The sequence below is a fragment of the Lacerta agilis genome, chromosome 11 (genome assembly GCF_009819535.1).
Source record: "Lacerta agilis isolate rLacAgi1 chromosome 11, rLacAgi1.pri, whole genome shotgun sequence".
NCBI lineage: Eukaryota > Metazoa > Chordata > Lepidosauria > Squamata > Lacertidae > Lacerta > Lacerta agilis.
The window spans coordinates 41,756,453-41,780,167 of record NC_046322.1 but is presented as its reverse complement, the minus strand read 5'-3'; the positions used below and the strand labels follow the sequence as shown (position 1 = coordinate 41,780,167).

The following is a 23,715-nucleotide window of genomic DNA, read 5'->3' as shown; positions in this document are numbered from 1 at the left end:
ACTTACTATATCCCGTTCCAAAGGTTTATAGATTACTTATTTTTATGTTGTAATACATGACACTCTTTGAAAAAGAATCAGTGTGTGTTATTTTGGAAATCTCTAAAATGTCCTAGACTCCTATTATCTACAAAACCTGCCACTATTTTTAAGAAGCATTTTCATGCTGGATTTTAAACAATTGCTATGCAGTTTGCTGAATATGCAGATTGCCCATTCCAAATCACACACTGATTTTTAAAAACTGGCATATTTAAAAATGGGGAATGAGTTCTTGTGTATTTTTCCTATCTGATTCATGTTTGCCATATAAGTGTAAACACCCTTTGCGAATCATAGATATTGGTTCTATGGGAAAAAAACGAAACAAGACTGATCATATAGGATCATATAAGCTGAACAGTTCCAGGGTCATGGGTGGAAAAAATGACCTTAGGGGGTTGTTGAATTCTGGCTCAGAAAGAACCCCCCCAATTGCCCCACCTACTTTAGATACATTTCCAAAAATAGATTGCATGACTTATAGTTTATACCCATGACTAGAGTGGTTGTTTAAGAACTGCAGCACGTGACTTTATGTAAATTTCCTACAAGATAGCCCTTTCTACTAATGAAATACTTCTGTGGGGGAAATGTGAGAATCAGATCAATAACTGTGTTAAAAGTATGTATTTGCATCTTGAAGACGGCACAGAAATGCTGCCTTAACTCAATACACATGCAGGCATAATTTAAATGGTATTTGCAAATCTTCGTATTGCAAGACTATAGAGTGCTTCTGATTTTCAGAATAATTAAGTATACCAAGTCTTGTACATTTTGAGAAAAACCTGCTCTGCCTCAGAACTGCTGTTCCGCAGGAAGGTTTTTTGTTTTTGTTTTAACTTTCCACTTCATTTCGTTGGATGAACTTGTTACTTAAATGAGACAGCACAGGCTCCCTCTTGTGGTCAATTTGACAGCCTGTTAACTGACTAGTTTTACTGGCTTTTTCTTTGACTGAAAAAATTAATGTAATGCAATAGGAAAAAGCATTACAAAGTGGTACCATGAGTGAAAAGACGATATAGGGAGTAAGGAAGCTGCTGTCTGCTGCTCCTTGCAGGGGTATTTTCTGTCCTGAATCCTTTTTAATTGGAGATGCCAGGGACTGAATCTGGGACTTTAGACATGGAGAGCATCTGCTCTGCTAATGGACAACTTCACCAATGTAAGTCAGAAGCCTCTGGTCTTCCAGAAGTTGATGAACTATAGGTCTCATCATCCCTGCTACTTGGGAGACGAAGTCTCAACATCAGCTGGAAGGCCAATGATTCCCCCACCCATTCTCTAAACCAGGGTTTCCTAAACTTGGGTTTCCAAGCTGTTTGTAGACTACAATTCCCATCATCCCTGACCACTGGCCCTGCTAGCTAGGGATGATGGGAGTTGTAGTCCCCCCCCCAAAAAAAACCCCAACCAGCTAGAGACCCAAGTTTGGGAAACCCCACCTAAACTAATCCCATCCAGGTTTGTGGAGTTATGCCATAGAAAGTGATTGTGTGACACTGACTTAGATTAACGCCCCTGGGAAAATCACACACTTAGCAGTAAAAGTGCACCCTCTGTACTACGCTTGCAGACTCTTAAGGGCTGGAGACCAAGCAGCCTCTCGTAGCCTGTCAGTGATGGATGTGGGGTAGGTGTGCTAAAGGCCCCCTCAAGCCCCACCCGCAACAGCCAACCAGCATTGCTTCATGCCTGTTTTGGTACAGCTGTTACCAAAATGAAAGTGTTTCCTGTAGTTTCTCTTGCCCTCCTACACGAAATACATTTGAAAGAGACACCTGCTATCACTCTGACACCGAAAGCTGTCTTTAGCGTCATTTAAACACTTAAGTTTTAGATGCATTTTAAGAGAGTCAGGGTTAACTTTATAAATGCTTGAATATACCTGGTCATCCAATTTTAATTGGCTTAATAAGGGATATTAGTGATCTGGTGTGGGTGTGTGGGTTTGTGTTTGGGATGCGTGCGTTGTGTTTTGTCTGGGGATGGGGTGAGGAAGGTTAAAAGAAGTTTCTTTTTTACGACAACAGTGAGCATAAAAAGCTCAGTGTTCCAGTGCTGTGGGGATCATTTCTAAGAGTTCAAACAAAACATCTGTGTTGCCAAAGGGCTTTTTAGAATTAAGAATAGCTGTAAAAAAAAATCCATAGTTAAAAGCACAAAACGTTGCCTGGTAGCAAATCATAAATTCTTGTTGAATTGTTAATAAAGGTGAAAATGCAAGCAAAAAGAAGGTAATACAGACACAATCAGCATATAGGAGCTGGTTAAAGTTTCTTTAAAAAAAATGAGAAGAAAAAACAAAAAGCCACACGCATACCTCTCTCCCGATTAAATTATAGTGCACCACAGATTTCTTTTAGAACTGCAGGCCTGCACAACTTGCAGCTCTCCGTGCTGAATACAGACCACCAGCCATGTAGTTGAGTATTTCGCTCATGTCTTTATAGTCCTGGGCAGGCAGAAAACTGTGAAGTTCACTGAGCCACTGATGGCCTGCTGTACAAGCATTGTGCACTTCGGAATTGAGGGTCACAAGTTGTGCAGGGCTGCTTTGAGCTTTGAGGGAAGCGCCCTCGCATTAGCTCTGATCCTAGTGGGATTCTTCAGCGGTTACTGAAGCTAAAAGGGCATTGCAAGTGGAGCAAAGTCAACCAGCCCGAAAATCACAATTATGAGTATAGCGTACAGGTTTTATGCCGGTTCAGGCCATCTAGGGTTTTAGGTTTATGCACAAGTGTCTTCGAGTGCCTGACTACTCCCTAAGCAAGCCTACTGTTCATTTGAGCTACTCTCTATACACATTAAAGGAGAAAGGAGTGATGTATGCAAGCATGCTGATTGGTGCTACTGTACTAGTGATGTGGCTGGAATTAGATCCTGCTCCCAGTTCCTGTTGATCTGCTAGTCATCTGTTGCTTGCTCCTGTTGCAACAGCTGTCTTGGTGGGGATAGAGAACCTGCCACTCTCCAGAAGTTGTTGGACTTGACTTAGCTGCCATCAACCCTAGCAAGCTTGGCCACTAACCAAGAATGATGGGAGCTGCAGTCCAGCAACAGGTTCCTCATCCCTTGCTAAGAACAGGCCATTAGGAACTGCAGAGCAGCTACATTCTGTTTTTCAGTGGAGGCTTAATGGCAATATTTTATATTATGCAGGACATGCCGACTAAAACCTTGCCTCTGTTCTGCTACATCATTACCATGTGTCTTTGCATATTATTGCTGCTGGCAGCATGCTAACATCCAGCAAAGCCCAATTTTCCTAAAACATAAGCACAAACTTAACCATTTGTTCTTTTCACTCACATAAGGGTGGTTTGAAAGAGAAGGTGGGGCTTATAGCATGCATGCAGTATCATCACTGTGTCCAAATACAGATTTCCCAATATGGTTTCACTGTAAAAGTAGCAGAACTAAACAGCCCATTTATTATGAAAGAGGCATGGGCTATATTGCAGAGCCACATGTATGCTTATAAATGTATTCTATAATCATCATCATCATCATTGCATTTAAGCCACTGAGTGCAGATGTATGTGATGAACCTTCTTAGAATAATCAAAAGCTGAAGTTCATTTCCCTCCCCCCAATGTCTTTCTTACAACCTATGATGCCCTCCAGATTTTGGATTACAGCCCCTATCATCCCTGTCCCTTGGCCACGCTGGCTGTGGTTGGGGGAATTTGAAATTGCCAACAACTAGTGGGCGCCATTTTGACACCTCTGCTCTTATCCCTATGGCTGCTGTCAGTAGAAGGGCCCACCTGAATCAGTTTCATTTTTCATGAAGTACCAATATCACCTAATCTAGCGGATAGCATGGTCTGTGAGCATGCCAAGCACACTGAGCCTCAGGGCATTCCCTCGCCATGGTAGCTGGGACATAAACATTATCAAAGCCATTCACTCCCCCTTCCCAGTGAATCATGGATTGCTTATGCGCATTCCCTGGAGCCTTGAGTATTATAGATTCAGAAGGGCTTGCCAGTCCCTCGGGATATGTGCGGAGTACACAGCTGCTGCCGCTGCTTTGCATGAATGGGACCAAAAGGAAGAATAAAGCAATTCAACATTCAGGGCTGGAAAGTACTATTAACCCTTCCCCCAGTTAAGTAATGCATCAGGCTTCTGCCTTAGGGAAGGCAAAGGCACTGGGAGGGGGAAATGAGGAGGGAGGAGGAGGAGGAGGAGGAGGAGGAGGAGGAGGAGGAGGAGGAGGAGGAGGAGGAGGAGGAGAAAGGTGAAAGACACAAAGAGCATTAAAATAATCTGTGGCATTGACAGCCTTGGGGTAAATAGAATGAGAAATTGGGTCATTAGTTTCTTGTGCTGGGTAGTCTTTGTATGAAGGTGGTATTATTACGATACACATGCACACTTTAGTTGACTGTCAGCTGAGATGTCACCATTAACCCTGCTCTCTAAACACACACACACACACACACACACACACACACACCACATATGTTTTCCAGCTAATAGAACATGGGAGGGGGAAACAAAGCTGAAGTGCCTCCATTTTTATGAGCAGCTTAGTCAAACAGTTGCCTGGAGGAAGAAAAACCGTGGTTCAGACTCTGAACTACTTAGTCAAAATAGGTTTTACTCATAGTAAACCCATTGAAATTAATGAAACAAGCTTAGGCGTGTTTGTTAATTTCAGTGGGTGTACTCTGAACACTACTCCATGTCATGAAACCATAAAACTTATTTTTCTGCAGAAATGTTAGCTAGTTGCATCACTATTCTTAGTTCAGGGATTTGTATTTGCTCTAGGAATATGCATTTGATGAAATGGCATATTTTTGTTTGCATTTATGTAGGAGAAGTCCAGATGTGCAAGCAAAGGAAGAATTGTGGAAACACATTCAGTAAGTATGTCTGCAGGGGTGGGGACCTTCCATGGAACAATACAGATCTATTTTTATGTATGTGGTTGTATAACTTCTTTTTTGTGTGCAATCCTTTTCTAGAAAGGAGCTTGTGGACCCATCTGGCATGTCTGAGGAACAATTAAGAGAGATTCCATATACGAAAATAGAGTAAGTGGTGGTTTGTTTTTTTCTCCTAGAGAACAGGAGTGTTTCTATTTGTATATAGCTAAATAAATCTAACTCTGAGATTTGTATTTGAAAGAATCATGCAAGATAGGAGAGAGCCGCAAAGTTCTGTCTTAAATAGTGAGGCACAATCCACTGTGAACATTGCTCAGACCTTAAAGAGAAGTGAATCTCTGAGCTCCATTTCAATTCAGCCAGGCGTATATGTGTTGTGTTGCCAATAAATTGTACTTTTAAGAATACTCCTCCACTTGCAGCTTAGTTCTCTGCAGTATGCCACCCCCTCACAAATTCCACCCCCAAGCAAGCCTTGATGGCAGAAGTGAGCCTCACTTTGAATGAAATGAAATTTATTATGGTCCCAGACCAGAGTCACATACAGTACCAATCGAACACAAAACACAACAAAATTAAGGCTGAATTAACAACCAAACATAACAATAAACAATACGAATATGACAGCCATTAGAATTGTGGTTTAGGTCTTAAGTCTCTAAAATATTATCTAGCGTTTTCATCTGAGGCCTTGGTCTTCGTAATAGCACAGCTTGTTCCCTGAGTTTTATGGCAGCCGCGCAAAATTTGGCCACCCTTAGCGTGATCTCTGGAGCCTTATCCTCTATCAGGGATTTTAAGCATTGAGGTTCAGACCCACTTGAAATTTTCTGTATAACGGGTGATAAAGACCAAGCGTATATCCTCATAAAAATGACATTGTAGCAAGACATGAGAGACTGTTTCCACCTCTATCAGGCTGCAGGGGCAGACTCGCTCCGCATACGGTTTACCTACATATCACTTTGAAATAAAATCACCTTAGGGAGCAGACCATAACAAGGTAAACAACAGACAGAGCAAAGGGGTTTCACACTCCTTACCCATCATAGACCTTGTGCTGTTTACATCAAAGCCCACCACCCTCCCCACCTTGTGCAGTTGGGACGGACCTGGATTTACACAGAACTTACACCATCCTGTCTAGTTTGGCTCTCAGTGGCATCCCCTATGCTCCTGTCAAGTTTGCTGAACAGCATACAGAATAATGCTGAAAATCTAGAGCAGCTTTGGGAGAATTTCAGCCCAAGCTACCTTCACTTATAAACTCTCTCTTTAATATTTACTCTTCCTCTGATCCCCTAAAGTGACTGGTTGACTCACTTGACCCTTCTTCCTTAGCACATAGTCATCAGTTGCCAGAGCACATTTGCTCCTTTCAGATCAAACACGCGTTTCATTCTCGTAATTAGCCCATTTGGGACTTCCATGTAGAGATGCGAGCAAGTGCTTCTGACAGGAGTGGGATCACGTTTTACATCACAATGCAATTCTGTCACATCACTGAGAATGAAATAAACAAACAGTGGTAAACTTCTGCAGGTGGGACATGGAACATAAAACTCTTCTTCAAAAACACCTGCACTCACATAATTTTCTTAGCCAAGTCATACATTATTATTTTTTAATACCTGTTTGCGGCCTTCTAAGCAGCCCAATTTTACCACCATCACCTTACATTTCAGACGACATTGAGGCTGAGAATAGTAACTTGCCTCTGGCCTTCAAGTGAGATTGTGTGTCGCAAAGGGGGGGAAATATGCAAACACATGTACACAGTGTTCATTAAGTAGCTGCCTAAATCCGCTCTGATTCCAGGTGCATAGTAAGCCATAATCCATCATGATGGCATTTTGAAAAATTTACATTTGTATGTAACCAAATTTATATACCACTTACTGGAACAAAAGACCTCTGTGCAGTTTACGATTGTTTACAATAGTCAGTTAAAATACCAATTAAGAAATAAAAAAGCTACATAAACATTTATGGAACAGAAAATAAAAACAGTAGCTTTAAAACACTTACATTTAATAAAAGCACATGTCAAAATTACATGCCTGGGTAGGCATCCAAAGTTTTTAGCATGCACCAAAAATAATACAGGGAATTTCAACATGCAGGTGATTGTCATACTAAAGGATCAACTTCTTGTCAGTGCAGGACAAGATCATGTGACACTTACGAGTTAGGTTGAGGACATATGTGTTGAGGAGATACTTCAGGTAAACAGGTCCCAACCAGTTGAAGGCTTTATACATAAATCATATTGAATCTGGCCCAGTGACAAATTGGAAGCCAGTCCCAATCTATGACGAGGGTGTTAAATACTGACAAACAGTGCTATTTTTCTAGAAAAAGAGGTGCTGCAACTCACCATGTACACCTCCCTTGTTCTCTTAGAATGGCAGTGGCGCCTGCCTGAGAGGTTCCGGGACTGAGTTCCATGAGTTCCGGCTGAAGAAAAGCCATGCTGACTAGGGTTCTGTCAGAAATTGTGTTGCAGCACTCTGTACTACTTTCCAGACCAAATACAAAAGATGCACACAGAGTGTATTGCAGTAATCCAATCCTGAAGTCATCAATGTCTGAACCCTAGTCAAACAACCCCGATTCACACCTACCTAAGCCTGTGTGTGTACACACACCCCAATATATTTTTAAATAATTTTGCTCGCATTACTTAAGGAAACTGTGTACACCACCTTGAGTTGCTTGGAGGAAAGGTGGAATACAAATGAAACAAATCTCTTTCCTAAGAAGTCGGAGGGTAAGGATGGGCTACTTGGATGGGCTATAGAAGGAAGGAAAAATTGAATATAGGGCAAGACATTTGCTGGCAACATTTGCTCACCAATGCTAATATTACTAATTGGTAGCATTACTTATTCGGCGTGGATCTTTTAGTTGTTTTTTTTTAAAAAAAATTCTGAGAGCTGAGGCTACTGTATGGAGGGGAAATTCTGTTTGATAATTTTATCAATTTCTTATACATATTAATAAAAATCAGGGTTTCCCAAACTTGGGTCTCTAGCTGTTTTGGACTGCAGCTCTCAACATTGCTGACCACTGGTTCCCAAAACTTGAAACATTCCACTTGACAGTTGACACAACACAGCTTAGCTTAGTTGGTTAGAGCATGATACTGAAAATGCCATGGTTGCAGGTTCACACCCCATATGGGACAGCTTTTTATTCCTGCAAGGGGTTGGACTAGATCAGGGTTTTGCAAACTTGGGTATCCAGTTGTTTTTGGGCTACATTTCCCATCATCCCTGACCACTGGTCCTGCTAGCTAGGGATGATGAGAGTTGTAATCCAAAAACAGCTGGAGACCCATGTTTGGGAGACCCTGATGCAAACAAACTTGATCGTGGAGGTTAAACAACTTTCCAGGGTTGTCAACTTTTGTATTCTTTTTGATGAGAATCGTTTATGATACTAATCTGCTCCTGGAAATGTTAATTCCACTTTAGGACTCAAGGCGACCCTGTTCGCATCAGACATTCCCACTCCCCTAGAAGTTATCGCCAGTATAGACGGTCGCAGTGCTCTGACGGAGAGAGATCTGTTCTGTCAGAAGTTAAGTATGTCAAGTATTTAATTTGCCAGTGGTTTAATGATAAATGCTATCTGTCCCTACCCCCAACTCCAATTTAACGAAATTATTGTGCAGCAACTTGTTAAAATATTTTATGTTCCCTAGCTGACTCCTCAGGAAAAAAAGTTGAGTGGGAGAGATCAGTGATTTGCACCTTGGCCTGTTACTTAACTCCTCATTCTGCTTAGAACCTTCTACACCAGGCCTGTCCAACAGGTCAATCACAATCTAATGGTTGATCGCGGGATGCCTGAGGTCGATCCAGGTTGATCTTGTGATCCTGAACCATTGACAAAAAAGCTTCAACAACTTTTGTAAATCCAATAGGTAGATCACTGCCATTTTTTTTTTTAATAGTGGGAGTAGATCGCAGTCTCTTGGGAGTTGGACATGCCTGTTCTACACCATTACCAACAGGATATTAGACCTTCCTGCATATCCGGAAGCACAATACACTTGTATCAGAAGTGCTATCCTGTTAGAGGAAAGGGCAGGGCAGTATATGAAAGCACTTGTCCTCTTCCTACTCCTCCTTTATTGCTTAAAGGAAAAGAGGTCACTGCCTCACTTGTATCATAAAATGGGAAGCAACCCTTGGAACACAGGATTGTAAATCAGCAGTTAAACCTTAATTAGAAACACTTAAGAACATTTCAAAGTTAGAATTGAATTCTATCCTATCCTGGGGGGTCTAACAAAGATCATAGTTCTTATTTGGGTTCCAGTTGGGTTATAGGAGAAACACTCAGCTATATATCCCCTTCAGTTGTATTTATTACTGAGAGAAAAGCATTGATAGGATGCCTGTTCATGTGCAGATAATTTTTTAACCCCAAAACTTGTCTTAACATGTAAGCGCCATACATCTTGCAATTTGTTTTTTTTTCAGTTCAAAAACAGACCTCGTACCTCCATTACCTGTAACTCGTTCCTCAGATGCTCACTGCCCCACCATTGCAGTATCTCACCAGGTTGGTAATTTGAGTATTTTAAGTTGCATTTGTATATTTGGAGTGGTGGTGGTAGGACAAGGAGAGACTTGCACAGCTTCCAAATCTACAGTAATTCAGCTTAGGTCATGTGACCTAGGACCCAGGCCTTAAAACTTGGACCTACATTCAGCTGCTGGCAGTAGCCTGTCCCATAGTCCTGAATGGAGCTTAGAATAGGAGTAACATACACAAGTGAAAGTTGCACTGGCTTCCTATAGTTAGAATTATTGCCTGACTCTAGTTAGTGCTAAATACCACACTATCGCACTTGAAATGCTCTCAAGGGATAGTGGTGGTTCATTGGGACTGCAGCACACAGAGGAAAGGACTTAACCAGGCATAGGCAAACTCGGCCCTCCAGATGTTTTGGGACTACAATTCCCATCATCTCTGACCACTGGTCCTGTTAGCTAAGGATAATGGGAGTTGTAGTCCCAAAACATCTGGAGGGCCGAGTTTGCCTATGCCTGCCCTAGCCTAACTTTGCTCCCTCATTCTTGCAGTCATTCACCAACTCATCCATCCTGCCACCTGCCTCCATCTTAATTGATTCTGTTAGGATATGCTGTTAACACTTACCAAACAGTATTTGGATGTTACTGAAATCAAATGCCAAGCAATTCCAATGCCACCTCGCTCCCACATTTAAATTTAATGGATTTAATTTAGGATCCTTCCGCAGAAGTACTCTCAATCCCATGCATTACAATGTTAATTTGCTTTCAGAAAATCAGTGTTTATATTGGGAGTGTAGTCGTACCTCGGCTCCCAAACATTGGTCGTTTTGATCGTTGGGAGTCAAACGTTTCGGCTCCCAAACGATCAAAAACTGGATGAGTGTTCCAGTTTTCAAACGTTCTTTCGGAAGCTGAACATCTGACCGGGCTTCAACGGCTTCTGATTGGCTGCAGGAGCTTCCTGCAGCCAGTCAGAAGCCGAGCTTTGGAAGTTGAACATTTTGGAAGTCGAACAGACTTCCAGAACAGATTCTGTTCAACTTCCGACGTACGACTGTAGTACCGTATTTTTCAGTGTATAAGATGCTCCCCCCTATGAGACAAGCCCTATTTTTTTGAACCCAAAATTAAGAAATCGGGCCAGAGCCAGACCACCCATGTCAGAGCCTGAACCCAAGCCCAGGCCTCCCACACCAGAGTCAGAGCCACAATCACAGCCTCTGTGCATTCACCATCCATGTATAAAATGTAACCAATTTTTAAACTAAATTTTAAAAGCAAAAAGCATTGTCTTATACATGGAAAAATACAGTAATTCCTTTTTCAGGACTGTAACCAGAACACAGAACATGACTTAATTCTCATCAGTTGTGCATTGAATTTTTAGTAATGCATTTTCTTTTTCTTCAGAGGCAAAATGGATCTAAAGACAGCCTAATAGAAGAAAAGGCACAGGCACCCATCAACAACCTGGATGGAAAGCACAGTGCAAAGACAATAAAAATTGTACAAGCTTCACGGCTTAAGACAGAGACTTGATTCTTCTAGCAAAGGACTGTGAGAGGATGCTGCTCCTTGGAATTTTCAAATGGTACAGAAGTCCAACGACACTTAAACGGCACAGTTGGGATTTTTGACCTAAATTAAAGCAAAGATTTAAACTATGAAATATTTCTTGAGGACGAGGGAAATTGCTCTCAAGGATAACACCAATAAGATCAGAGGATTGAACAAAACAGCTGTTGGCTTACTGGAAGATCTATGAAAGTAAAGGTTTTAGATAATAACTACTCCAGTTGCAAAAACCAGTTACAGCCGATTGCTAACCATGGACAATGCCCTGGGTGACTTGATTCAAAAAATGGAAGTATCAGCAAAGATACAAAAGCAATGTACTTGCCAAATGTGCAATAGTAAATGTTTTCTGAATTTAAGAGTAAGGGCTGTAATTCATATGCCTATACTTGGCTAGCGATCTCATTCTTATTCACAGCAACGTTGATTATTTTATCAGAACTTATCTTTATACTGTACAGTGAATTCTACATCCTGCTTGGTTACACAAAAGCAGACTGTCTTATATACAGCCTTCCAATTTTTAATGTCCTAAAATTAGCTCCTCAAGATTCATGCTATTGTTGCCGATGTTTTTAGGATCTTTTACTGTGGTTCTAGAGCAGGCCTCCCTAACCTGGTACCCTCCCAATGACTACATATCTCATCATGAGAATGAAGTCAAAAATGTTTGCAGGGCATCTGGTTGCGGAAGTTCATAGAGCTATGAATGAGGCATCAAATTAGAGTTTAGAACAGAGAAAAGTGATCAGCTGTAAAAGGTGTAGCTATAGTATTTTGAAATGAGTTGCCACCACCTTTGACTTAAGGTGCTATGATATAATGAAATATTCTTAAGCAACCAATGTTTAGGAGCAGGGAGGGGCATATGTCCCTCCAGATATTGCTTCCTAGTGTACAGGACCTAGAAACAGATGAAAAGAATGGCAAGGAGGGAGGCATTACAAATAGCACCAACTCTGGATATCAAAAGAGTACAGGTTTCATTTCTCCATCCTTCCACTCCAAGGAAACAAGCAAACTGGATGATTAAATAACAAGGGATGCAGGTCAAGCCCTTCATTTTCCATTCCTGCTAGCTCATTGTTGCTGTCCCCTTGGTTTTACAATTGTGAGATCCTCCCATTTTTTATTTCCTGAAACAGCAGAACATCTTAATTGCAGGGGAGAACTTTGGATTGCCCACAAACACTGGTTTGGTTTTGCTTTTCTCCTAGTAACTTTTATGGTAGCAGGTTTTTTGTGTGTATATCACACTGTTTATCATCTAGCAACCATGGTGTTTTGAAATCGATTTATTTTTAAAGTTAACATACACAGATGCTGTGTACAGATGTTTCTTTATACTTATACATGAAATTACCTCTGATACAGAAGTTAAGCAGAATAAGCCACATCATGTTAAACTACTGATATTTCAGTGGCAGGTGTTAATTAACTTTAAAACCCCTGTGTGCAAAGCTTACTGGAACAATAGACTGGAAACTATATACCATCAACAAGAGTCTGTCCGTGGTCTGGTGGTGAGTGGTTGCAATGGAGCAAGGCATGTTCACAACAGTTCACCCTATTTACTTTCAAGGTGCAATCATCACAATCCAATAGGTAATATTTACATGTTACTTTCCCTCCTCCTTAATACAGGCTTCTGCTAGCATGTTGCAGCTGATGCTGTAGATACATATTCCTGCAAAAGAAGAAAATGTTCCACTATTAATTAACCGGCAACCAAACGGAAAATGTGCCACAAGAAATGAATTTGGGTTACCCTAATTTTTGAAGTAGTTATTAACTGATAGACATCTTATTTTTTTAGTTTTGTTTTTTAGTTTGATGTCAAACTAATTTCTTGATGTTGGAAACCTGTATTTACATACTATGTGCTGTGTCAATTCAGTTATGTGAAAAGGGTGGAAAGTCATTTTTAGAGCATTTAAGTGGATATCCACTAACCATGACCATATTTTTGTGAAGGTTGCCTCAGCCAAATTTATTTTGGCATTTTTTTCTAATGTAGAAACTCATCAAACCTTTGTCACTGTGAACTATGAATTATCTAACATAGCTTCATCACCTGTCGCTTGTTTCACCAAAAGCATGGGAAGATCAGAGCATTTATCAACCCACTTGTCAAATTGCCTGCCATGCTGCAGTGGATCCAGGAGCAGCCCTAGCAACAATGTCAATAACCAGGTCCGTAGCTGTGAATGACCTCTTACTTACTGGGGAAACCCAACCAGATGGGCAGGGTATAAATAATAAATTATTATAAATTATTAGTATTACTCATTGGCCTGGGCAAACCACTTTCTTCCATTAAGCAGAAGTGTAAAGTATCTATGGCTTTTGGCTTGAGCAGCAGCAAATGTTTTGAGGCACAGAGGATTCTGTGCAGTTAAAATAGCTACACCCCACATGGATGATCAGTAATGGTGAGACATTCTTGTGGCACTTCCCATGTCCAGGATGTGCATCCTGCTCCTCACACCATGGTGATTTGAAGCCTTGCTTCCCAGGAGAGGGGAAAAATAAGGAGTGTAAAAACAGCGAGGAACAAGACCCTGGCAAAACAGGAACAGAATGAAGTGGGTGTATACATAAAGGTACACATGCGTATTTTGCTGACATAATGGACAAGCCACTGTGACTTAACCCTGCCTGCTTACCCTATTTCCAAGAAGTTATTTCACTTGTTTGTTGCAATACAACTCACCAAAGCCACCACCTTTATCTGCCTGAAAGCAAATGAAGCCTTCCTCAAGTAAAGTGCCTGTACCTTGCTCCCACTCAATTTGTGCTTTTCTTCATATCCTGCCCAAGCATATTTTCTTCCTTTCAACTTAAGACTGGGCGTGTTTAATAAGAAGAAAATCCCACTGAATTCAGTGGGGCATAGTCCTTAACTATGTGTTCTACCTTAATTTTCCCTTTTTGCTCACAAACTGTCAATTTCTTTTTCTGCCGGATTACGTGCATTTCCAGGTCCATAGGCGTCCATTGGGGCTTATTCTCAAAACAGTTCCTCAATTTTTACCTCCACATCATCATCAAATGCTGATAAAGGATTTGGGGTAAACCATCACCCACTTCCTAGGCTCCTAATAATTGCTAATCTGCTGTAAATTACCAATGGTTCAAAAGGCTATAAAAATACCTTGAACATGTGCATGATGCCTAAATGCAGGCCAAGGTTATCAGGTCTTGTAATAGTATTTCCAGGTTTAATTATTCCTGATAGAAAAAACTCACCTGGTCAGTGCTGAAACACACTACTCTAAACTAGACTAGTGTGATGCTTGGCACTCCATGTCATCTGCAAGCTTGTTATAATTGGGGATGTATGAAGACAATGCAGCTCTCAAACAGTCATGCAGCTGCTCTTTAGTCAACTGTGCTCTGTTTTCTGATTCAATACATTTCTTTGCCAGGAAGAGTGAATTCCTTAGGTAAGTTGATCCAAAGTAAGATTTTATCTTTGCAGCAGCCTTCCTCAAAAAGGGAAACTTTAGAGGATCAACCAGATTCCAAAAATTGTCATACCTTGAATTAGATTTTAAAACCACATCACTTTGAAGGTCCACAAGCTCTCGCTCTATTTCTTCTAAACCAGCCTGACACAGTTCCCCAATGACTGCTGCTGTATCTGGGACATCAATAGACTGGAATGGGGTTTCTAAAAATGCGACAAGTGGTTCAATAACAACCAGTTGTTGAAATCGAGCCTGGAAGTGATCCTCAAGTGTTTCAAGTTGGTCAACAAATGGTTTGCTGTTGAAATCACCTTCACCAACAACTTGCTTCATTGAAGGGAAATGGAGTAATGATTTCCTATGCAAGTGTGACTTCCACAACTTAAGTTTACCTTTGAAGAAATTGACTGAAGAGATCATGCCAGAAATATGGCTTTTTTCTCTACAAAACTCAGTGTTCAAACTGTTTAGTTTTTGCATCAAATCAGAAACGAAAGCCAAGTCAATCAACCAAAGCCTGTTATCAAGTTGTTCAACGTACTGATCTTCAGACTTTAAGAACTCCTTTATATCTTCAATCAGGTTTAAAAATTTGACCAGAACCTTTCCACTCAGCCACCCACCTTCAGTGTACAAGAGGTGATCATTATATTCAGCATCCAAATCCTCAACAAGTGCCTTAAAAAGTTTGTCTGAATGGCACACAGTCTGAATGGCATTTATTATTTCTGTAGTAATATCCATGATATGTTTAAACTGGAGTACTTCAGCACACAATGCTTCCTGGTGAATAATGCAGTGGTATGAAACAAACTTTGGGAGAGATGCATCTTTCCTGTAGTGGGAAATGAGCATATTGATACAGTCCACCATTGCTAGTGTCCCATTAGTGGTGATGGATGACAATTTGTAAAGAGGCAAGTTTATTTCCTTGGCATATTTTCTGAAAGTCTGAAATAAATCTTCACCTCCTGTTCCTTTTAGCGGTAGTATTTTGAGAAGCTCTTCTTTTTCAGAAAGGTCACCAAATACCATCCTTACAATGACTATTAACTGGGAAGTGTCTGTCATGTATGTCAATTCATCAAGCTGAAGTGAAAACCAAAGACATTTGTGCAAATCAGTCTGCAGTTGATGCTCCAAGTCACTTGAAATTGATTCAATTCTTCTGGAAAGTGTTTCTCCAGACAGATTCAACATTTTTATTGCTGTAATTGTATCATTTTCATTAGACAACCCTTCAAAAAGGGCCTTCCCAACAACCAATAGCATCTTCTGCACCACCTCCGCATCTTCAAGAGATTTTCTTCTCTTAGCAAACAAATTTGCAATTTTAAAAGATGCAATTGTAGCATTCCTGGATTGCACTGCAGGGGATAGTTGTGCTGCTGTGAAACAAGGATTCGCTTCCCACTTTGTATCAGAAGTATAAATCCTGCGTCTTTTAGTGGGTAGCTCACTCATTCTGGCAACTGTAGACAGAAGGGAAAAAAAGTTTCATTTCAACTTCTAGACACAAATTTTGCAAAACGTAACAGATCCTTATAAAAATCACAAGCAAAGTTGTCATTGCTGTTGGAGCAACTTATTTTGAAAGAAAACTTATTTCCCTAGAAAACTGCAAAGTCAAAGGCTCCCCCTCTGAGCTCCTTCTCCTTTGCAATAGCAAAGGCCTGAGCCATAGTGCACCAAGATGCATGGACCTACAGAAAAAGCATGACTGGGAGAATGAATTTTTTGGTGGCCTGTGTGTGACATTCCCAACATGGAACCCCTCAAAGGTCCAACTTTCCATAACTATGGGTGTGTGTGTGTGTGTGTGTGTGTGTGTAAGTGTACCACCCATCAACAGTGTGTTGTTACATGAACACTTAAATCTTAGTTTTAAGTGCTTTCTTGCAAGAGACACCCACAGTATGAATGATACTATAAGTAAGACTAGGGAGGGTGAAGGCCTATGAAAGGGAGCATCTGTTGGGAGGCTTTGGCAATGGGAATAATGGTGGAGAGATGATATTTCAGGTGAAGGCACTAGCTCAGGGGTCAACAAACTTTGGCCGGTCCACTGTCCCTCAGACCTTGTGGGGGCCCGGACTATATTTTGGAAAAAAAATATGAACCAATTTCTATGCCCCACAAATAACACAGAGATGCATTTTAAATAAAAGCATACATTCTACTCGTGTAAAAATACCTGGCAGGCCCCACAAATAACCCAGAGATGCATTTTAAATAAAAGGGCACATTCTACTCATGTAAAAACACACTGATTCCCGTACCGTCCGCAGGCTGGATTTAGAAGGCGATTGGGCCACATCCGCCCCCCGGGCCTTAGTTTGGGGACCCCTGCACTAGACGTGGTTGTTGTTGTTTAGTTGTGTCCAACTCTTTGTGACCCCATAGACCAGAGCACGCCAGGCACTCCTGTCTTCCACTGCCTCCCACAGTTTGGTCAGACTCATGTTGGTAGCTTCGAGAACACTGTCCAATAGGGTGATTACTTTTTTACAACCTCATTTCCCTATATCATAATTCGATGAGCTTTCATTAAAGATTAGATAAAATCTTACTTTCAAAGAGATTTGATAAAAAAAACCTCACGCACAAAATGATTTAAATTTATCAGTTTTTTAACCGTTTTTTGAAGTCACTGTAAGCAGATATAAAATTGAACCCAAGCTTTAGTCACATATATACAACATTATATAGGGTCATCAAACACACAAGGAAGTCAATTATTCACAATAATATCATTGGAGAGGATGAATCACACAGGTTCCTTGAATCAGAGAAAGCTTTGTCTGTACTGGTGTACTGTGTGGCCGAATAAACATGGAATATGCCAGGGATAACAACCCAGTAATTTTGAAGTTTGAAAAGAAGCTGATTTAACTAAGCACTGGCATGAGATTAGTCTTTGGAGCAAACTACACACTATGCCACTGCTCAGGTGTCTGCACCAATTTACTTTAAAAAAAAATTCAGGCAATTGTTAACTGTGTCGTGTCCAGTTTGGTCCTTTGCTCTTTGTTACCCACCTTATGAAAACACGGACTGCAGTCAAGCTGAAGTGTTAAGTCTTCATACAGACAGGAGCTTTAAAGTTTTTTAAAAACTTAAAATGAACACAAAGCAGCTACACAAGACTTTCAAGGAGCCACAGGCAGACAAACCTAGAGATGTCCCACATACAGCAAGCCTGCTAGGAACAAGTCCTAGCATAGGAAAAAGCTGCAAGGGGGGGATTTGTTTTATGCCTTCTCTGACACCACGTTCATTAGCAACCAAAACGAACGGGCAACACTGAAGGCAAGATGACACAAAGGAACCAAAACCAGGCAAGCAAGGAAGGACCTGCACCTTCATGCCTACACAGTGGTACCTGGGACTAAGAACTTATGTACACACAGCTTACCTACATTTCTGGATACATTTCCTGCAGTTCGGCATACTTAATTTTAAAAAGCCTGGCTGTTTGTAAGAATACTGAAGTGGAAAAAAAACCTCCATTTTTCTTTCCTCTATGGCTTCTTTCTCACAAAATCTCATTTACCTCTACCCTTTTCTCTCTAAAAAGAAACGGGAGAAGAGCTGCTGTGCAGTGTGTGCGTGTTTGCGCTCACAGCGAACTTGCCACACGTGCATAATATCCCCGCTTCCTATCGAAAAGTGATGCCCCCCACCTTGTGCTAGCCTGTCCCATCAAACCCAACCAACACCGCCTCCTGAGGCTCGGCAGGGTGCGAATCCGAGGCGGCCACGCTACGCCGCCATTACTTGCCTCTGTGCCCCCGCGGCCCCACTAACACCACGCGCTAAGAAGCAGCAACAACAAGGCCCCGCAGCGTCCGCGCGCCCATTCGCGCGAGAGGACGAGCTCCCTCAGGGGCCGGTAAGGCCTCCTACATGCCCGCCTTGCTCAGTTCCCCGACGGAAAGGGAAGAAAAAAATAGCGCGTAGGGCCTATACTTTTAACCGCCGGTATTATTTATTTTTGGGTGGGTGGGGGGTGGGCGTTCATACCTCGGGGCCCCGCGGAAGCTTAAAGCGGCGCGCGCGGAGCTTTCGCCAAACCCCGGCTTGAAGCAGTTCCCGCCGGCAGAGGCTGCGGCCTTCGAAGGAAGCGCTTTCTCCCTCAGGGCGCTGCGGTTCGTTTAAAAGGGCTGCTGGGAACTGCATCTCCGCGAGGGGATAAAGCGCAGAGCCCGGGATTCTTTCGAGGGAAGAGACGAAACGGCAGAGGCTGTGGGAATCCGGCTCACTTCGATCCCCCCTCGGCGAAACCTCCATGCCTGCGCCTCCCCTCACCCGCCTGCACTCCTTCTCTGTTTCCCGCCTCCCTTGCCAACTGCCACACAGATGTGCCCCCCCCCCAGTCTTACTTACTTGGTTGGCTCCAGTTCCCGCAGCTCTTCCCGCGCTTTTCAAACACCCTGCTTGGTATTACTCTGTTCCTGCCCTCAGCAGCTTTCTCAACAGCCACCTCCCTCGCGCGCGCCGAGAGCGACGAAAGGGACGCCCTTCCCCTTCCGGCCGCTTCTTATATCGTCCGCTTCGGGCCAAACCATTGCTGCTAGAGCGAGGGGGTGTTGGGGGAAGGAGAGAGAGAAGACCAGGCCAGACCGCGCCATTCATTGATTTCTGAAGGAAACCATCGTAGCCCAGACACGTTTCAAAGGTCTGGCATATACCAAACGCGCTCTCAGGTCACTCGCTCCCCCTCTTGTCGAAACATGAGGAGGACATGGAATGTACCAACTGTGCTTCTCTCCCTCCTCCTTCTTCCCGCTGTTCCCATTCAAACGGTTGCTGGACCCTAGAGATAATAGTGCAGAGTAAAGCGCAACTTGCTCCGCGCTCGCTTCTTCTCTTTTGATTTGGGGTTTGCATTTTGCAGCAGGAGAGGGGCAAAAATGCACGTGGAGATGCTGATGGTTAGATGCTGGGGCCTTCCGTCTGCAGCAGCTGCTACCCCACCGGTCCGCTGCACAACATCTTCTTTGGCGCAGCAGTTGATGATCACATTCTGTCATTTTCTATTTATTTGGTGGTTAAACCAGATTACCGGTGTGGGCCACAGAGGATGAAATACTTCAGTTTCTGCTGATGTGCATGCTCTATTTTATTTTAATATGCTACATAACGTGGGGTCACACTGGGCCAGTAAGATACAATCAAATCTAAATCAAATCCTTTATGAATACACAGTGGAAGTGAGGAACAGGTTTAAGGATTCAGATTTGGTGGACAGAGTGCCTGAAGAACTATGGATGGAGGCTCGTAACATTATACAGGAGGCAGCAATGAAAACCATCCCACTGAAAAGGAAATGCAAAAAAGCAAAGTGGCTGTCCAGTGAGGCCTTACAAATAGCACTGGAGAGAAGGCAAGCAAAATGCGAGGGAGATAGTGAAAGATACAGGAAATTGAATACAGATTTCCAAAAAAAAATAGCAAGGAGAGACAAGAGGGCCTTCTTAAATGAGCAATGCAAAGAAATAGAAGAAAACAACAGAATGGGAAAAAACAGAGATCTTTTCAAGAAAATTGGAGATATTTAAGGAACATTTCGTACAAAGATTACCATAATAAAGGACAAAAGTGGAAAGGACCTAACAGAAGCAGAAGACATCAAGAAAAGGTGGCAAGAATACACAGAGGAATTATACCAGAAAGATATGGAGGTCTCGTATACCCCAGGTAGTGTGGTTGCTGACCTTGAGCCAGACATCCTGGAGAGTGAAGTCAAATGGGACTTAGAAAGCACTGCTAATAACAAGGCCAGTGAAAGTGATGGTGTTCCAGCTGAACTATTTAAATTTTTAAAAGATGATGCTGTTAAGGTGTTTTTTAATATATGCAGAGAGCATTTTGCTCAGTGCCCTTCTCTTTCCCCAGCTGAATGCAGAGCATGCCAACAAAAGTCCATAAAAGGGATCCACTGACTGAATTCCTATATTCAGTTGCCCAATAAATGTTCTAAGCTACTTTTTGGTATGAGTAATTCACGACAGACCACTTCATTTATTAATGAAATGCTTGTTTTATTTTTAGGAAATACAACCGGACAGATGTCGCTCTTAAATGTATAATTCTTTTTACTAAGGTGCAGAAAGAAAATAGAGAAAGCATGTTGGTATCTGTGGATGTGAAAAATAAGGCTGTTTGGCTGACTTTGGTTAAACAGAGTACACGTACAAGATACTCCCTTTAAAGTGTCATTAAAATATGAAGCTATGAAACTTTGCCTAAAAATTAAGCTTCAGGAGATTAATTTTATTTCTTGGAGAACCACAAACCAAAAAGCAAATTCCCCAACCAGGACTTTTTTTCCTTTCCCCAAACATATTTTATTCCCACTTAATCATAAATCATAATAAATCAACAAAAGGCTTTCCTCTGCCTTTTGCATTTAGAAATAACGCTTCTCTTTGCCAAATCAGCTCTCCTTTGTTCTCAGTAGACCAATTGTTTGCAGAAGCAAGCCTCAAGATAATGTAACCAGGCCACTCATTAATACCTTATCATCTCAGGATACTGTGTAACAAGTTGAACTCTAATAAGATCAGAGCACAGGGTATGTTTAAATCCCACACGTATCTCAGAAAGTTGATGGCTGACTTACAGAAAGCAGACATCATGCCTTGGACATATATTTGTTCTCCCTTCCTGCAACTTTTGTGCTGCTTTAACTTTAACATCTAACCTAAATATGTATTATGTAAGCTACCAACATGAGTCTGACCAAACTGCTGGAGGCAGTGGAAGACAGGAGTGCCTGGTGTGCTCTGGTCCATGGGGTCCTGAAGAGTCGGAAACAATGATGATATATATTATATTATATTATATTTATTATATTATATTATATTATATTATATTATATTATATTATATTATATTAAAATGCTTGCTCCCAAATGAGAACAGACACACCTGACAAGGCTTCAGTTGGCATTAGTAAAAATATTATTACATTATTAATGTTATTTTTACATGTAAATGATGTTCATTCTGTGCTTATATAGGTTTATGATGTTTACCACAGAATTCAGTGGGGTCTACTCCAAAGTAAGTGCACATAAGATTATAGCCTTAGAATTGCAATCTGAAACTCAGTCCTATAGGGATCATTTTTTAAATAATAAAGGCTCAACTATATAGAGATAGTCTATACAGATAGATAGATAGTCAGTCTATATAGACCACGCGGGTGGTGCTGTGGTCTAAACCACTGAGCCTAGGGCTTGCCAATTGGAAGGTTGGCGGTTCAAATCCCCGTGACCGGGTGAGCTCCCATTGGTCTGTCCCAGCTCCTGCCAACCTAGCAGTTCGAAAGCACGTCAAAGTGCAAGTAGATAAATAGGTACCGCTCCAGCAGGAAGGTAAATAGCATTTCTGTGCGCTGCTCTGGTTTCACCAGAAGCGGCTTAGTCATGCTGGCCACATGACCTGGAAGCTGTCTGCGGACAAACGCCAGCTCCTTCAGCCAGTAAACCAAGATGAGTGCTGCAATCCCAGAGTCGTTCGCGACTGGACTTAACTGTCAGGGGTCCTTTACCTTTACCTTTTTATATCAGGCACCAAGAGTAATCTTTCTGTTCTCTATACTCCCATATTTGTTGAGAAACCACCAGGTGTCTCCATAAGTCTAAAAATCTTTTGGATCAAGCAAAGAAAAACATTGTCAAGTATTTTTGTTTAATAATCTTTTTTTATAGAAAGTTTTCAACATAAAATACAAAAAAGCACAACTAATCTAAGATACTTTGCAAAAGCGATACAGTTGTAATCAGGAGAAATTTATGCCTTTTGTTTAAATCTGAAGAAGGTACTGTATTGCAGAAACAAACAAGGTTCTGATGTGTGTTTTAGAATCCTGGAAAATCAAAGTTCTCAAATCTGTGGAGAGCATCTATAAGTACAGGAGGGCCCCCATTTCAGACAGTCCCTCTCCAAATTATGGAAAGTGACAGAAACAATGAGCAGAGCTGGGGGGGCCCTCACACATTTACTTAATGCAGGGTTTGCATATCAGAGGAGGGCTTAAACTGCATTAAGTTCCTTGACAACAGAAAGTCAAAATATAAATGTAATAGACACACTTGAAACAACATTGTACAGTTGTACTTCGGCTCCTGAATGCCTTGGGAGTTGAATGTTCCAGCTCCTGAACGACTGAAAACTGGAAGTGAGTGTTCCGGTATTTGAACGTTCTTTAGGAAGCCAAACATCCGACGGGGCTTCTGTGGCTTCTGATTGGCTGCAGGAGCTTCCTGCAGCCAATCAGAAGATGTGCTTTGGAAGTCGAACGTTTCGGAAGTCAAACAAACTTCCAGAACAGATTCTGTTCGACTTCCGAGGTATGACTGTATTACAATTGTTCTAGCAAATGCAGTTCTATTTTCAGAAGCATTATAAACTTTGTTCTTCGTAATTTACACATTGCTATCGAAATATTGCACACTCTGCATCTCAGTTTTGCTTTAATCCATTACATTGTGGGAAGAGCTATCAACACCTTTCTATAGCATCTCTTGCTGTTACCTTCATTTGAAGCATCTTTGGACACCACATGGCATCTTAATCAAGTTCTTAGGTTCCTGTTGCCTTGCCCATCTGTTGTTTTGGCATCTACTGTATCATGTTTTCTCTAGGTGAATGGGTAGCTCAGTGTCAATAGGTTTCTGCTAAAAAAATAAAATAAAATAAAGAGGCATATGGCATTCCTGGGATAGAGGAAGAGCTCTTTGAGGAAAGGGAGAGCACTGCCAGCCTTAATAAGGACCTGTTACAAGAACTGACATAGCAGCTTGCAAGTGGGAAGAAGCCTGGTGCTTTAACCGATGGGATTACTGCAAACTGTCAAGGTGATACGTTTTAAGAACCAATGAGCAGGTGGGGTGCATGATGTCCAGGAATCAATGTGCCAATTTATCTCACTAGGAAGTCCTTTTTTTAGCTGATGGCTGCATAAAAAGTTGAGGTCAGTTTTCTTTTTTGTGTGCAAGGGTACCACAGCTTCTGTATTGATTTCCAGTACTCATAAATTTCCCAGATAAAAGGGACCTTCATTATGATAATGATTTCTGCAGCAATAACCAAAACGAAGGAAGTATAACCCTTAATTCAATTAACAAAAAAGCCTAGGGATGGTTAGATTTTCTTTTTCATCTAG

At 41.6% G+C, this 23,715-nt stretch overlaps 2 protein-coding genes and 1 non-coding gene across 4 annotated transcripts in view; 1 reads left to right on the top strand and 2 right to left on the bottom strand.

Annotated features, from left to right (window-relative positions):
- The window catches only part of EPB41L4A (erythrocyte membrane protein band 4.1 like 4A), a 93,735-nt gene extending 82,299 nt beyond the window's left edge, over positions 1-11,436 (top strand). For both annotated transcript variants that reach the window (XM_033163671.1, XM_033163672.1), the window contains exons 19-23: positions 4,875-4,922; positions 5,025-5,093; positions 8,423-8,533; positions 9,437-9,518; positions 10,907-11,436. In XM_033163671.1, the coding sequence (XP_033019562.1) occupies positions 4,875-4,922; positions 5,025-5,093; positions 8,423-8,533; positions 9,437-9,518; positions 10,907-11,035 (439 nt within the window). In that variant the 3' untranslated portion in view covers positions 11,036-11,436. The remainder of the gene's footprint in view (positions 1-4,874; positions 4,923-5,024; positions 5,094-8,422; positions 8,534-9,436; positions 9,519-10,906) is intronic.
- A 912-nt stretch (positions 11,437-12,348) lies between these two features.
- On the bottom strand, positions 12,349-19,032 carry LOC117054688 (general transcription factor II-I repeat domain-containing protein 2-like). The gene is made up of 3 exons (XM_033163673.1): positions 18,928-19,032; positions 14,321-16,013; positions 12,349-12,758 (listed from the first exon to the last, which is right to left on the bottom strand). The coding sequence occupies exon 2, from the start codon at positions 16,003-16,005 to the stop codon at positions 14,356-14,358; it is 1,650 nt and encodes a 549-aa protein (XP_033019564.1). The 5' UTR covers positions 16,006-16,013; positions 18,928-19,032; the 3' UTR covers positions 12,349-12,758; positions 14,321-14,355.
- Positions 17,719-17,853, bottom strand: LOC117055363. The gene has a single exon (XR_004427618.1). It is a non-coding gene; the product is annotated as a small nucleolar RNA SNORA13 (small nucleolar RNA).
- Positions 19,033-23,715: the final 4,683 nt, after the last annotated feature.

Excerpts from the sequence above, each read along its gene's own strand:
- LOC117054688 (XM_033163673.1), bottom strand. The coding sequence starts at position 16,005 with ATGAGTGAGCTACCCACTAAAAGACGCAGGATTTATACTTCTGATACA.